General features: G+C 46.2%; 1 protein-coding gene across 1 annotated transcript; it reads left to right on the plus strand.

The window, feature by feature from the left end:
* The first annotated feature begins 3,056 nt into the window (after nt 1-3,056).
* LOC144127551 (uncharacterized) lies at nt 3,057-11,738 on the plus strand. The gene is made up of 9 exons (XM_077660544.1): nt 3,057-3,097; nt 3,178-3,241; nt 4,505-4,549; nt 5,406-5,491; nt 5,887-5,946; nt 6,522-6,650; nt 7,642-7,701; nt 8,608-8,661; nt 11,515-11,738. The coding sequence occupies exons 4-9, from the start codon at nt 5,489-5,491 to the stop codon at nt 11,677-11,679; spliced, it is 471 nt and encodes a 156-aa protein (XP_077516670.1). The 5' UTR covers nt 3,057-3,097; nt 3,178-3,241; nt 4,505-4,549; nt 5,406-5,488; the 3' UTR covers nt 11,680-11,738.
* The last annotated feature ends 4,301 nt before the right edge of the window (nt 11,739-16,039 follow it).

Below are 16,039 nucleotides of genomic sequence, written 5' to 3' on the forward strand. Positions count from 1 at the left end.
AAATATCCCCAGGTGGTCGGTATTATTCCGGAGCCCTCCACTACGGCACCCCCCTCTTTTTTCTCTTTCACTCCCACCTTCCTCCCTTCCCTCAAGTGCGGTTGAGGTGTCCACCGAGAAGTGAGACAGTTACCGCTTCTTTAATTTCCTGATAACCAATCAATTATTTTTATCGTTTCAAAAATTACACTATGATTTTTAGAAAGAATCATTAACATGATTTCTAAAACCCGAGACGAAGAGAAATGAAAAAAAAAACGGCAGCATTACACAAAGAATAACAGAAAAAGGTAAACCCGTGCCCTCGCACCACGAGTCAGACCAGAACTGCCCACTCAGCTCCAAGGCTACACATCAGCAACAACGAGCACACTGGCAGAGCGTGAGGATAGTTTGTTTCAGGTCTGTGTCATAAAATAAGCAAACTATGACCTTTGGTTCCTCCCTTTTGCATAAGACGACATGTAAAACGGGCCGCCAGCCGCTTTCTCTTCCTCCCTATTTATTTCTTTCCCCACCTCTGCTCGAGTCGCTAGAGACCCCCCTTCGATGGAGCCACACTTTACGCACTCGGACTCACATCATCTTGCTTAAGTGGGAATATCGCTCAAAGAAACTTCTTTTGCGGCTTTGGGTGCCCCCAAAACCATGGTTACGTACAAAAGCGAGGTTAAGGACAATCGGCTTTGAAACAATCCCGATAGTTCGAACAGTTGGCGACATTCAGCAACACAAAACCTACAGGGTGTCGCCTACTGTCCGAAGCCAGTCACTACGCCACGTTACCTTCCATTGAATTCATGTTCGAGACGTCAGTTGGAGAGCCCATAATCCCGCAAGACTGTAGCTTCTTCCTGCAGTTCCGTTCAGTGTTCGTTCCATGCTATTTTGTTTGTTCGTGGTTCTCTTTGTAGTAAAAGATTCTTTGTGGTGGTACATCAAGCGGGCACACATTTTTAGGGAGGGGAATGGGCAGATATAAAGGGGGTAGTCTTCTCCAACGAGCGTGAAATTTTAGCGCGAAAGCACTCATACGCTCACCAACACCGACCAAGAATCTTGCCACCGTACGTACTACCTTGGACAAAATTAACAGACCCCCTCCAACTTCCGATCGCTGCCACTCTGCCTGGGGGCGCCACCTGACAAAGCGCTTCTGGTGCCGATACCGGCGCAGTTGTCACTTCTCGGCATCAGAAGTGCTTTGTCAGGTTGCGCCCCTGCGCAGAGCGGCAGCGATCGGAAGTTGGAGGGGGGGGGGGGGGGGGGGGGGGGGGGGCTGCTCATTTTTCCCACGGTAGTACGCACGCTCTCTGCTCACCGCACGTACGTACGATCTTGTGCCGCGGCCTAGCAACCCCTAGCAATCCGAAGCTCGAGTAGGCCTAAGTCTGGAGGAGCGTCGCGCCAGCTGCACGAAAGGTATACCTCGGCAAGAGAAAGATGGTTTGGTTTATGGTTTATGGGGGTTTAACGTCCCAAAGCAACTCAGGCTGTGAGAGACGCCGTAGTGAAGGGCTCCGGAAATTTCGACCACCTGGGGTTCTTTAACGTGCACCGACATCGCACAGTACACGGGCCTCTAGAATTTCGCCTCCATCGAAATTCGACCGCCGCGGCCGGGATCGAACACGCGTCTTTAGGGCCGGCAGCCGAGCGCCATAACCATTCAGCCACCGCGGCGACTGAGAGAAAGATGGGTCGCACAATCCCTACGGGTGGCTGTGATAGAAACAGCCACCTGCCTGTGCAGTGGCGCATCGCTTAAACGCTGGCAATGTATGAGGACTCGCCGCCATCTATGGATGTTAAATAGAAAATGACCAATTCTGCATATATGGGCAGTAATCCGCTAAAGATATCGCATAGTACCCCCTCCAAATGCAGGATGAACACATGCTCTCGCACGCCTACTCCGTATGGCTACGTTAAACCCCAACCAATTTTACACACGAAAACCATGCTGAAGCCCCGTTTTCCGACAAATAAAAAAAAGATCGAGAAACGCACGGTTCAAATGGGACCCCTCCCCCTCAACACCCTTTGCAAGAAGGACCAATAATCCTCCCCTGCGTGAGTCGTGAGTCCCCATTTTTCGTAATACTTAACAGACGAACCAAGGACATCCACAAGAACAGTACTAACAACTTTTGTGAAGGAAAAGGGAGTGCTGCTGGAATTTGTTCAAGCGGAAAATCTCTCAATTTTATTTCAGAAGGTTGCGAAATGCATTACAGGTTTGTAACGCATGGGGTCAAACCAAGTGGCGGCAAACAAGGAGCAAGGTGTGGGCAGCCTGCACAAGTTCGCCTCCCAGCGCAGCACTTCCCAAGTATTCAGTCATCACATCATCAGCCTGACTACACACACTGCAGGGCGAAGGCCTCTCCCATGTCTCTCCAATCAACCCTGTGCTTTGCTGGCTGTAGCCATCGTATTCCTGCAAGCTTCTTAATCTCAACCGCCCACCTAACCTTCTGCCGCCCCCTCAGTGCAACCAGCCAAAGAAACGTCACAATTTCTGCTAACCTTACCGCCGTGTCCTTACATTCGAGAAATTATATCAATTTGTTTGTTTTTCTGCAGTGATAATCTAGCGCAGTTTTTTTTTAAATATTCGTTTCGTGGAGACCTAAATAATATTGGTAATTTTTCCAATGAATGAACAATTGCTGCCGGTGCCTACTGTTGGAACACGCCGCGTGTATTAAGGAAGAAGAAGCTTGTGCGTGCGTCTCCTGAGCCCAGCGAACCGCTGTTCTTCGCCTTTCAAGTCCGAGCGACAGTCAAATCATACTAGGACGTTATTAAGACAGTGCGGGTTTTGTACATGACCGTCGCTGTATTCAGCCGTGCATTTCGAAAGTGGCTCAGATGAACGTTCTTCCCACTGAGGTTCTGAAGCAATCGGAGGAACCATAGGACGAAGACAGTCCTGCAAAGAAGAGGTCGTCTAGGTGAGGTTTGACTGTATGGACTTTCCCTCTCTCGCTTTGCATGTCCAACGGTGCGCGCAGTAACCATTGCATGTCTGTCTGCTCTCTTCGCTTCAGACATGACTAAGACAGCGGCTTTGGTCATAGTATTCATTTATCTCGTAAGACTGCATTTATTTCCTGCGTTTTTGGGTTTGTCCCCCTCGAAGGGCTTGTCTAAACCACCACCTCTCGTTTTCAGATAATCCACTGCGCCTTCTTGCATTACACCTTCCGAAATGTCCTCCTCTGCATCGACAAGTATAGTAAGTAGAACTGTGCGAATATCAGTAATGTCTTCTGAGAGATGAAAAAAAGTGACGACATAGTGTGCATGCAGCCTATGGTGGCGACGTAACAGCCCTTTTATTGGTGCTATTTACGTACATCAGTTTTGATGCACTGTAAAATGTTGCTGGGAGTGACGAACAAATGAACCTATTCCACGAGACAAGCCCGTTATTCATTGTACATCAGTTTTGATGCACCATAAACTGTTGCTGGGAGTGACGAACAAATGAACCTATTCCACAGTATACAAGCTCGTTATTCATTTGAAATGCTTTGTAACCGCCCATTTATTGGTGCTATTTACGTACCTCAGTTTTGATGCACATTATAATATTGCTGTGGGTGGCGAACGGATGAACCCATGCCGCCATACAAGCTCCTAATTAATTAGAAATAGATTCGACATCGTAACTCTATCTAGTAATGGGCTACGCATGTGAGGGGAGGGCGAACAAGCTAGAGGAAAAGAATAAGGCCACGCGCAGTGGGCTCATCCCTGCCGCAGCGTGTCCACAGGAGGCGCCTCGTCCGGTAATCCAGTATACGTCTACACTAGTACGTCTCCGCTACGCTAAAACTTTCTGAGACAAATTTAGCATAGCGTGGACGTGCTAGCGTAGACGTATACGTGATTAAGGCATGCTTACTGAGCACCCACAGTGGGGGGGCCCGCTCGGCCACACACCTACCTCTTAAGTCAAGGAATACCCTAGTGCATCTCACGGAGTAGGGCAATCCAGGCGCGTAGAAAAGATTACTATACTATTTACATCTTGAGTTCATCTTATAATGAAATTGTTTCCTTTCTTAAGAGGCACTACTATTTGTAGCGCTTGTAAATTACTATGTGAGCAAGCTTCAAGGCGAGCACCTAAATGTCATTCATGCTTTTATTTATTTATTTGGCAATACTGTAAGCCTGATTTCCAGTCTCATACAAAAAGGGGATACAAAGTTCAGGCAGAGCTGAGTCACTCTGACATCACGCTGACAGCAACCCAGCATCGTGACCTATTACTTCACCCTCCTGGTTCTTTATATACCCTGCTTCCTATCGGCAATAATTGTTGCCCTCCACCGACAGCCGGCCTGCGAACACAGGCAACGCTTGATAACGCCTCGAGGTACAATGCATGCACAGTCACAGCGCTAGTTAACGGTAAACAAGGGCAATACACACCCCGCTAAAACAGGCAAGATTAGGCATAATGCACTGCTCATAAATTCATTCATTTCAGGGCTCAACAAGAACACCAATAAGCAAGCAGCGAAAGTCTACTATAGTAAGTGACGACTACAATCGTTCAGCATGCCGCATCACGTTTTGGTCATAGTCGCCTGCTGCATGCGCAGCAGACAATGCAGCAGGCGATGCCGCTGCGCCCAACTTTACTGGAGTTTCTCAGCACCACCGCACGGTAAACACGGTAACTACGGTAACTGCTACCGTACGACAGATGTGGCTAGACAAGCCTGGCGACGGTAGCAACGACAAAGCGTTAGCGAAATTTTCCTTCCTCCATGCATTAGCGTATTTGCCGTACGGCAGTCAGGCTACGTTAAAACTGCCTGCTATTGGCTGCACCGTCGACAAAGATTCCCAGTAGTCCTTGCGAAAACACGTGACTCACTACACATTTTTAGCTCTCCTAAGCATTTCTTTCCTTCCCCCACGCTAGCGTCCTTTCTTGTAGCGCGGTTTCGGTTTCGGCCGTGTGCGGCCCCAAAGGCCCAAAAATTTCTTTCGTGTAGCGGTGACGAGAACTTAGAAATTCTAAAAACCGTTCTGTTTACGACTTACGGTCCGCTACAAGCCCAGTCTTACAGTAATAGTTAAACTTTCGCTATTCAATATTAATTAACCATCTTGCTAATTAGCACGCCTCAACTATATCCTGCGCCGCAAAAATCGCTCTTCTAACTGACAGTATATTTTTAAAATTGCTGACAAGCTTAGGTGAAACACCCTGTGTAATATATACATGACATGCTAACTATATATACGCTGCAACCTTCTGTTTTTGGACGTTTGATACACATTTGACACCCGGCATTTTGAATCTCAAGCTATACGTGCACGTGTCTTACTGCGTCGTATCCCCAAAACAACTCATCTTATATATGTCCCTTGCCTTACAGGTAGCATAACCTTCTATACTGTGCGAACCATTCTCAACATCATCAACGTATTTGCTGACGTCACCACCCTTACCACCCTGGGGATGGTGAGCTCTTCCAAACTTCACAAAAGATCCACTAGCATCACACTCCACAGTCCCATATGCACAATGTATACATTAGTTTCATTCGCAGGAAAAAAATAACAGTAAAGAAGGGGAGGCAGGTGATAATCCACAAGAAAATGTTGCGCTCTGGGGAAGTAGCGGTCGTCCTCCACCTCTTAAATAGGCCTACTATTGTATGTCGTCTTGGTTCACAAAGAAGGGGGGGGGGGGGGGGGGAGGGGACGGCATCTTCTACAATAATATCATGGCGGCGTGTCACTGCATAACAGTGCCTCTCTTGTTTATTGCACGCTTTGAAGCACTGTTTCTGCGCTTAGCATGAGTAAGTCGAGCAAGGTCCTCATCTCACCATATTGACTCTTATTTATGTGCAGTCGTTTTTCAACGGGACCATAAAATCACGCAGTCGGTGGCTCTTCAAAAGAGTATGTTACGTGAGTATGGCACTTTTGAACGCTAGCTACAATTAACAAGGGCACATACGATGTTATACTCCTTCGGGTAATTGCAGGCCTTGGTGCTTTCAATGGAAGAACTGCTCTAACTAGATAAAGCACTAGCGATAAAGGAACCGCGCAAATCGGAAGACCTCGTGCTCTCCTTAATTAATGGTTCTCGTTGATGCGGAGTTACTGGCGCTGAGTTGTGCGGTAACAGCAGGCATCCAAATGCCGACTTGCTAGCTGCAACTGCCCGGCCTTGAACCGCTCGTTCCGAAATTTGGTGCGTATGATGTGGACGCCAGGCGCCCGTGGCAATGACTTTCAGGCAACAGATTCAGCAGTATACGCAGCACGCCGCACGCAAGCTCTCATCACTTACGACAACTTCACGTTGTCTATAGATTACCAAAGCAGCTTGAAATAAAGTGGCAAACACACTCCGCGCGTGGTTCCGTATCAGGGATGTTCGTTAACCAGTTGTATAGCTTAATTACCGCTAGTAATTAACAGTGTCTCAAAGCGTTTGTATGTGGCACAATTAAACGTTATACGCCTTCACTGCGCAGGACGTGCGCGATTCTTTGGCCATGTTCTTGGGTGGCTCAATTGTGCTGACCGTGGCCTCGGGCATCTGTCGCACTGCCGAGATCTACGTGTTGACATTTTCGCCCTACGACACGGTCGAGTTATGGGGTGTAAGTCTTTGCATGCACGCACACGGCTGATCAGGGCAAGCGATCTGTTATAGCTGCCCTGCATGGCTACTGCTAAGCTTGAAGCGACCGCCTGGGCAGGCGTTGCACGGTGTCGGGTTGGATACACTGGTCTGAGCGAATTTCCTTTCCGAAATATTTTCATGTCGCAGTACGCAAATGTGTTATTGCATTATAATGTGTGGATGTGTCCGTACATGAGACACGATTTATTTTATTTATTTATTTATTTATTTGTTTATTCATTTATTTGAAAATACTGCAGCCCCATTCTAGGGGCTATAGCAGGAGTGGTTACATATGATGTGGTACAATTCCGCGCATAAAAGGGTACATGACAAGAATTTACAGATGTAAACACTGCACACAACAATATACAACGCTATGGCTCAATTGCCGACGCAAAATCCGAAATTGGTAATGCACTAATGTTGCCATGTAAAGAGTTCCAACTCTCCACGGTACGCGGAAAAAAAGCTGTATTTGAAAGCGTTAGTACGGGCAAAAAAAGGATTCACGCGATTGATAGTAAAAACAAAATTAATGCAAATGGTAGTCGTCGCACAGAATGAAAAGGAATTCTGACGATATTTAACAGACCACCAGAGACCAGAGTTACGGTGCTGCTCGGGAAATTAAATTAATGCCGCGTATTGGACACTCGTTACGTATATGGAATAACATGCATGCCACTTCAGCAAAGTCTGTAAGCAGTTGTCAAAGGCCTCAGCACCTGTTGCCTGTTAAGACTGCGCATGCGAAGCTGCAGTACCGGCTTCAATGTACAAGGGCCACACTAGCATGCACACGCAGCAGGCATATACAGCAGGCGTAAATTCTGAATGGGAATTTACGTGATATCAGTTGCAACGAACTCCAGCTTGCCTCAGTGTAATGCACGAGTATAGAGCTGCTGAGAAAGCTCTGCTTTCTATTGCTGAACTGCAGAGGGCTTGCTACCCTTCTATTCCAGATAAAGCAGCTTCTCTACACCAGGGGCCGCATCGAAAACCCGGAATACAGCGCTAACACAGTAAGTGGAACCTGTATACTACTTTGTTCTTTGGCATGCATCAGTGCGGCCCGAAGGGCATTTCCCTCTGGAAACCAAGCTGAGATTTGTGTTATCGGCTAAGAAAGATATATTATTTCCATCGAAATTAAACGTGTGTACAGGACTTTAGTCAGTGAAAACACCCTTCAGCATGCCCAAGAAAAGATAATCGTTGTGAAGAGTTGATTTGAGAGGTCGATTGTTTGGGGTGTATACTTTTCCGTTCGTCTGACAAGCCGCCCTGCTTCCGGGCGCAGGTCATCTTCGCTTAGATGGGAGGTGCTACAGCCTGCATTATTTGTAGTAATGCGTCTTAGAGCACTTGGGGAAGTGTGTGGCTTTTAGGAGATGAGCGCCGCCGCCTGAAGATGGAGACGGGCGCAGCGCGGTCACCGAGACGTTCTGGCAGTATGCGAAGACAGCTAGCTGCCTCTTACCCGAAGGGTCGAGGTGCAAGTACCTTGGTCGATGCGCAAAATGTGGACAGCTGAGTTCAGTGCCTTTCGATCTATGCTTATCCTGGAGTACCAGGGTAGACGAGGAGGCAGGCCTGCGCGGAGCGCGCCGGGCTCGAACAATGTGCACGTCTGATCACATTCAGTGCCAGAGGAGAAATGCGCTGTAGCGCGCTGCATTGGTGACGTGGCCGAGCGCGCGTGGCCACGTGACGTGATCTGACCAACCAGCCTAAGTCACTGGAAAATTTCTCAGAGTACAACGCTTGTTCGGCAACGTGCCCATCCTGTTGTGAACCATCCTTGACCGGTCAATAGAGGGCGGCTGCATGGTCCACGTACCGACACATGATACCGCAGCGACCAGATGACGCCCGACACTTTGGTGACATTCGCAGGGCATATTGCCCTATTGTTCATGCTGTTGCAGGTGTCGAGGTACGTGGGATTCTCCATAATCAACTGCCTGCTGACCGGGTTTAAGGTAAGCACCGCTGTTCCCTGAGAGGATAACAGTACTGGAAGACAAAGAAGTTCGTTGAATGAATGTACCAGAGATCTTCATAGCGATTGGAACAAAGGAAATTATTACTGGGGGTATCAGTATTTCATCTTTCAGGCTGCATATAAAAATATAACACGGCGTCAGTGTGGAGACCGCAACAAGACTTTCGCATTCGTGTAATGTGCTCTGCCATTTTCCAGGCCGCAGTCGAGTGAAATCTTTCCCTACCTTAACCGTCGTGATATCATTTATCAACAAGATAAATAATTGCCAGAAATGCTGCTGTTTGAAAGAAGTTCGACCGCTGAAAGAAGTTTCACGTGGTCAAGCAAAGTGTTACAGATTGCCTTCATGCTCGGTGGATCCTAATAATACTGTATTAATGTAATCCTATCGAACGGCAGGCCAAACATGCGAAATGGAGTTCACAAACATAAATTTGCAGGCACGTTTGACCAGCGTGACAAACGAAACATTCGCTGTTGATTCGCACGTACTGCGTTCTGTTGAAAGACGCCTCCCTGGCTGTGTTACCGAGATCCCGCACGGCAGAACTCGAAATAGAAGCTACTGCGTAGAAGCTATGCAATTTTAGCTCATTACCGCCCAGTGTCGCAAATTACCGACCTACCGTTTTCACGATATATACTCGTAACTGCAGCGACCTTGCACAGTAAGTCTGGTGTCGACAAGTTCTCAGCATCAAGTACTTTCCGTTTTAAAACGTCTGCAAACGCTGCGAGAAAGCTATGTGAAGAAATTTGGGGTACAAATGTGCGACTTCTAGCCAGCGTTCAACAACTCACCGTCACTAATTTTCCGACATATGAGGCGGGGAAAATAGGAAGAATTTGTTGCATAAAAATCTTTTAATCTCTCTGGGTCTTTGGGGTAATTCGAATCCTTCGATTTGGTCTTTCACACCACTTGAACTAACTGCACGAAATGGGCCAATCGCTAATTGGTGCTATTTGACGACATACCGATTTCTCAAGTTTTAGCGAGACTAAATATTTTTGATATTGGTTTTTAAAATGTGGGTACATGAAGTAGCCTCATGTGAAGATTTTTTCGTGTTGTTTTTCCTTCATTATCTGGACATGTAATGGGTAAATTATTAAAGACGTGGGGTTAAGTAATATATCGTGTACCAGTGTTACTGACAAGAACTAAGTAAAAAATAGCACAAGAGCGGGACGAAGTAAGAATAAAGACAAACGAGGCATTGGCTAGCAGTCGAACATATATTGACTGTCCAATAAACAAACTTTGTACAATAAGTTGCGTCAACATTTACAGCGATGAAAAGTGTGACCCTGCTCCTTTAAATGGTACCGTGTGAAGTAGGCCCCTCATCAGCCGGGGTTGGCCCAGTGCTGCAGAGGCACTGGCCAAATTTCTGGCATTTCAATTGTCGCTATTAATCCCTCTTGGTATAACATGGATATTCGGAGGACTTTTCTCTCAACATTCCCAACGTTGCAATAAAGACTAAGGTATTTCGCAGGGAGTAGGATGCCCGGAGAACTTAGGTGTATTTCTGATTGACTTGACAATATTTTTAATTTGTTTATATTAAATAATTTGGTAAAAGATAGATACCAAAATATAGAGTTGTACGGAGCGTCTAAAAATACAGAGCGGTGCGTGTAACCTTAGCAGCGATCGCGTGCTCTATCCAGCGAATTCGCAATCGCCGTATACTGCGTACGAGCTGCCGTAGTCTCAGGTGCATTTGAAATTTCGCTGGCTCAGTTTAATGCTTCTATACAAAAAATTAATGTTCACCAACAAGCAGCCTTTGTAGGTAGCGCACTGCGTGTTGCTCTTGTTGACATTCTTTCTTACTTACTGCTTAGCGCATATGATCACATAATATGGCAGTGTAAAGAAGAACCTCTACCGGAAGATCTAGTACAAATTCCGTCTCTTGAGCAATGAGAAGCCGTTGTGGTCAACTCGGACCCGGGCGTTCAAGTCTTGGCTACCGAGTGGACCGCTAAGGTCGCCGCTAGCCATGGGCTGGAGGCCATCTAGCGCGGACCATCTGCATTTTGGCGAGATAAACGTTAGACGTTTTCCAATCCAAATCCTAATGGATAAATGTTGACCACTTGAACTTTGTTAGCAGAGAAGTAATAAATATTTCTACGTTCAGACGTTCATTACTAAGAGAAATTCATGCGTTTCGTTCTCACGAAATGGAACTCATATATGCTTTTTGTTAGGCGTATAAAAGCGGTATACGAACAAGACGCGAAAATAAGCGTTTAAGAAGGACCAATGCTGCTATCTTATGTTGTTGTAATTAAACTTACAGGTGTGGCACTTTTTAGTTGCACAAGTCCTGTCTGCATCTTTATCTTCAAGCACGTCCGTCCTTATAAAAATGGTCTATAGACAGTCTATAGACTTCTTATAGACTCGTTCGCCTTCCTGTATATATTTCTTTTTGTCTATCCATAGTCTAAAGACTTTCTATATAGACAAAAGTGTACTAAAAGTGTATGACCATAAATCTATAGATTGTCTATAGACTGTATTGCCTATAGACTGTTCTCTAGGGTTTGTTTATACAGTCTAGACTTTGTAGATAGAAGTACATGGACAGTCTATAGACTGTCTAAAGTAATTTTTGTAAGGGCGCGCACGGACCGCTGAGCTTCCTTTGCCTTATTAAATGCGGCGAACTGGCTTCAAAGTCTACTCTTATAGAATTGTATATTACTATGTCTTCGTATCTTCGTTCATATAAGGTAAGCATACGGCACACTCAGCTACGGCTGTGTGCTCATAAAGCGTCATTTGGGCCACCATGCATGGTCCGCGCAGGCCATCGTCATGATGCGCTTGTTCGACCTGTACGACGACCTGTGGGAGTCGATGCGGTTGGACTCGCTGCTCGCCAAACAACGAGAGCAGGCGGCTGCCAAGGAGGCGACCAGTAACCAGGCAGGAACTTCTGCACAAGAGACTATGAAGACGCGATTTTCGTGAACCGGATGGAGACAGACCTTCACGCTCCGGAGTTTCGCATAAACCATACGTTCTTTTTTTTTTCGAGGCACGTTTCGACCGAGGCCTGCCTTCCGTCTGATCCGGAATAAATAATCGCTTAGATTTTTTCGTGAAGTTTTGTGCACTACAACGCGAGTGAGCCGACTGATCACACGCTGGGCTTCTATAGGTACCTTCGAATTTGTTTCTGATAATACGGAGGCCATAAAAATGATAAGGTCGAGAGACAGGAAAAGTAAAACAAAGACAGGAGGGGCAATAAAAGAGCTGCAATCTAAATCGAGTCCTAGCTGCAGTGTCATGGGTATCTTACAGGCTCGGTTCAAAGTGGCCCTTAAGTTTGTCGTCGTAGTATACGGATAACAGACTGCAGAGCCTTTGGGACTCTGCAGCAGAGGTCCAGCTTCATCTCCTGACACAGGAAAATGGAGACCTGTACAGACCAAGTCTCCCGACCAAAGAGATCCTATTTCCGGACTTATTCTTCTTTCCTTACCTCAATCCCCATGCTCGGTCCATCCTTGCGGAAATTCATTTGTTCCTCCTCCTGTACATCCGCCGCCGTGGCCCAGCGGCTTACGTGTTCGGCTGCTAATACCAACGTCGCGGGATCGAACCCTGGTCGTGGCGGCCGTATTTCAATTATGCCCATGTGACGCACGATATCATAGCACGTCAAGGAACCCCAGGTGGTCCAAATTAATCCGGAGCCCCAGGTTTACGGTGTCCCTAGCCAATGTTTAGCTTCGGGACTTTCCATATACATGCCTACCTCCTCCTCCTCTCCTGGTTGTTTCTTCAGCATCAAGAATGCATTTAAAGGCAGAATGGGACAGCTCCTCCCCGCACTTCAAGCGAGAAATTTTTAAAGGAAAAACTACATTCACTCCACTTTTTTGGCGAAGAAATTTCAAGGAATACACTATGCACATAGGACCGCTCTCTGCCGTCCTCAATCCAAACTGCCCCCTCCAAGAGCTGCCCAAAATTCTCATGCACAGCTTGCATGCCACTGGCGCAGCTTCCCGCATGCTTGATTAAAACAGCAGCACGGTTGTTCTTGCAGCATCAGCACGACGCAGGACGTTTTACTCTTGTCTTTCTTTATTAAATAGGTACCAATTAGTTCAACTTTCCATATTGCTTCCTGCGTGCGCTGTAAGCCACGAGTCACCTGTTTCAGCGCCATTGACTTTATGCGGGATGGCCATACAAAGGTCATACTTCTGAAGCTCACCTGCGCTTGAATTAAAGAATGTGGTTGAAACAGTGTTCTTCCTTGGAAAGACTACAAAAAGAGCTTATGACATAAGTAGAAATGAAAATTCGGTTTTTAAGGTGAAAGCCTTTAATGACCCATACTCGCGGGGACCATCCGTTCGGTCACGTGACCTCGCGGTGACCGTCCGTCCGTTACATCGCCACCTAGACCACGTGACCTAGTCCACGTGGCGCCACGCTCGCGCAAGCTGCTATTCCCGTCTGTCGTGAAATGAGTTCAAGCGCGGCAAATTCAAATCAGTGCAATGAGTCGCAAACGGCTTTTGCCTTCCCGCAGTTAAGAGATATCTAAGTGCCTCCAACGAATTTTTTCTGTTTGACAACTCGTAGCTTCATTACGTTTCCTGCGAATGTAATCGGTATTCTTAGACGCAACGTGGTCGTTTTCTTTAACCACAGAAAGCCATGACGAGGAAGCGTCTTCAGCGCTCTTCTATTTTTCAGCTGAACGGCCTTGCAGTCACCAGTCATAATTTGTAAAAATAATCGCCGTAAGCACAATAAATTTAGCTACGAAAATTATCTTCGATTTAAGTTGTTGTTGACCTCAGAAGACATGGCACATACTCACGCGAGGGGCTGGCCAGGGTTTGGCTGTGAATGTCAACTAAAATCGCATAGGCGATTGCAAGAAAAAGAGAGGCATGAGGCGGAGTAGAATAGTGAAATGATTGAAACTAGAAAAAAGTAATTTAAGAAAATAAAAATAAAACAATTTTGAAGTACGAGGAGAAAAAATACTTTTTATTTAAAAAGAACTAACAGCTCGAAAAACGGAGACAAAAGAGGAGAAAAACTAAGGAGAAGCGCTGACTCTCAGCTGAAGTCAGGAAAAAGACAGTGCTTATTCTGCCTGTTTCCTGTGATTAAACTTCAGTTGTGAGATAGCGCTTCTCCTTAGTTTTTCTCCTCTTTCGTCTTCGTTTTTCGAGCTGTTAGTTTTGAACATATATCACCAACTCGCCCGCCTAGCTATTGTGTTACATAATTTTATACATGCGGAACAATTTCGAATACACCGAACAAGGTAACCTTCTAGTCGCAATAATGTAGTCTTGAAGGCAGCCGCAAACACTACTTAACGCGAATCCCTTGGCGCTCGCACCGATCAAGATAACTGGGAGAACACAGGTAGCCCTAACCTCCAAAGCGGGACCTCGAAATGAGTATTTCTCTCAAGTACGAACCGCCGGCAAAAGAGGAGAAAATGTTCGATTGCTTGAATTTCCACCGCATGTGTCACAAACGTTTTTCGTAGCGAACCGGCATCTGTATAAATACAAATTTATATGAGGATTCTGCATCGCAGAAGTGTCATTGACACCTCACACAGCCTTGATTTACATGACAAGGCATTCCAAGTGTACTTTAAGTGCTGAAAATCAGGGAAGCTGTCTGTGATATGTTGGAATCGCTGGAACCGGGAATCTCCCACAGAATGAAATGAGGGACGGGATACATTAGAGAACGACCTTGCGAATAAATCATCCACCTCGCTAAAATGGCCACCTGCATGAGCAGGTACCGAGGCAAAACGGTGCGTGGAACAAGAAACCTAAGGAAACGATTCAAAATAGGTCTTCCTGTAGTTTCGAGAGAGACTATAAAACTGAGAGGCAAACAGCAAGGGTGAGAACCTGTGACAGTTATCTCGTAATTCTGTGAAGAGCCAAAAACTTCGCAAAATAATATAGGAGTGTAATTAGGGATACGTGCGGAGTATAGCTCGAAGCCAGATCCTGCTAATATATTCCAACCACCGCCTTCTCACAGCTCCCGGAAGCAATCATTGGAGGGAACAGTGTGACGGGGACAGTTCTCTCGCTAGGTGATCAGCAAGAGGACCATATAGGCTATTAGCTGGCATATGTTTGGCGTTGGAGGGGAAAATAAGGTCGTAATAGAAGTCAGGGTCAGTCTGCATGCGTGTCGCCAACTCGTTGCAAGGAGCTCAGATCGACTTGAAGATGGGCTTATTAACATGTTCTGGGTGAGCGTGACTTGCGGAAGGTGATACCGTGGCTGATGATTAGAGAAAAACAGGCGTGGATGGGTAAAAAAATGGCAGTATTTACTCTGGGGGCCGGATAAAATCACGTGAGGAAAGTAAGTACCGCGAGAAGTTTAAAGCTGGAATAAAAATCGGGGATACGGGATTCCAGGTAAAGCTCAGCGTTTGAAAGTGATGTTTGGAGCCCGACGGCCTGCCTTTTCAGTAAGACTAAGGGTTACAGCTTGAAGTTTGCGCTACCAGAGAACAGGACACAACCAAATTTTAGTATCGATCGCACATAAGCCTTACAGAGAAACGTAACGTGTCGCGACGCATGACGATTTTTTTATTGCCTACTCGTGTCAACCGGCACAGAACATGTTCTCTTTTAAGCACATTAATGGCTCCAATCCAAACTTGGGTCATGAGAAACGCCTAGACATCGTCTGCGCATGCAAGAGTTGTCCGAACCAGCATGTAAAAAGCAGCGGTTAAAGAGCAGATCCTTGCGGCGCACCTCTTGATTGAACAAAGGTATCAGAAGAAAAGGTTCCGTCTGTACAGAAGATAAATCTGTCCTCGAAAAATTCACAAACCCAGACATAAATGTAGTGAGGCGGTTGTAACTGAGCAAGTTTGCTAAGAATAATCGTATGCTCAACGCTGTCATAGGCCCTATAGCGACATCAGTGTTGTCAAGGCGGAAACTTCCGTCTTGCGCATTGTGAGTTGGATTCAGCTCTCTAGATCCACATGCGCGGACTATACGGAGCAATCGCATCGAAAGCAAATCTGTGTGGAACTGAGGCCATTAACGTCATGAACGTGCTCTGTAAGGCGACTGTGTAATACTTTCTCTATCAACTTGACTTAATTTGAGGTTAAATCAATTGACCGTATATTGGTTATCTGAAATCCATTACCTACATTTTTCAAAAGCAAAAAACTTTTGCAGTCTTCCAACTGTTTGAAATGCACGTTGCTTCTATTGAAGCATTTACAATATCCAGGTGATGAAGTCTGTGAAGTTCGTTAAGTCTTGCGCTTAAGTCTTCAGCCTGCCAA

This window comes from Amblyomma americanum, chromosome 4, assembly GCF_052857255.1.
Source record: "Amblyomma americanum isolate KBUSLIRL-KWMA chromosome 4, ASM5285725v1, whole genome shotgun sequence".
Classification (NCBI taxonomy): Eukaryota; Metazoa; Arthropoda; class Arachnida; order Ixodida; family Ixodidae; genus Amblyomma; species Amblyomma americanum.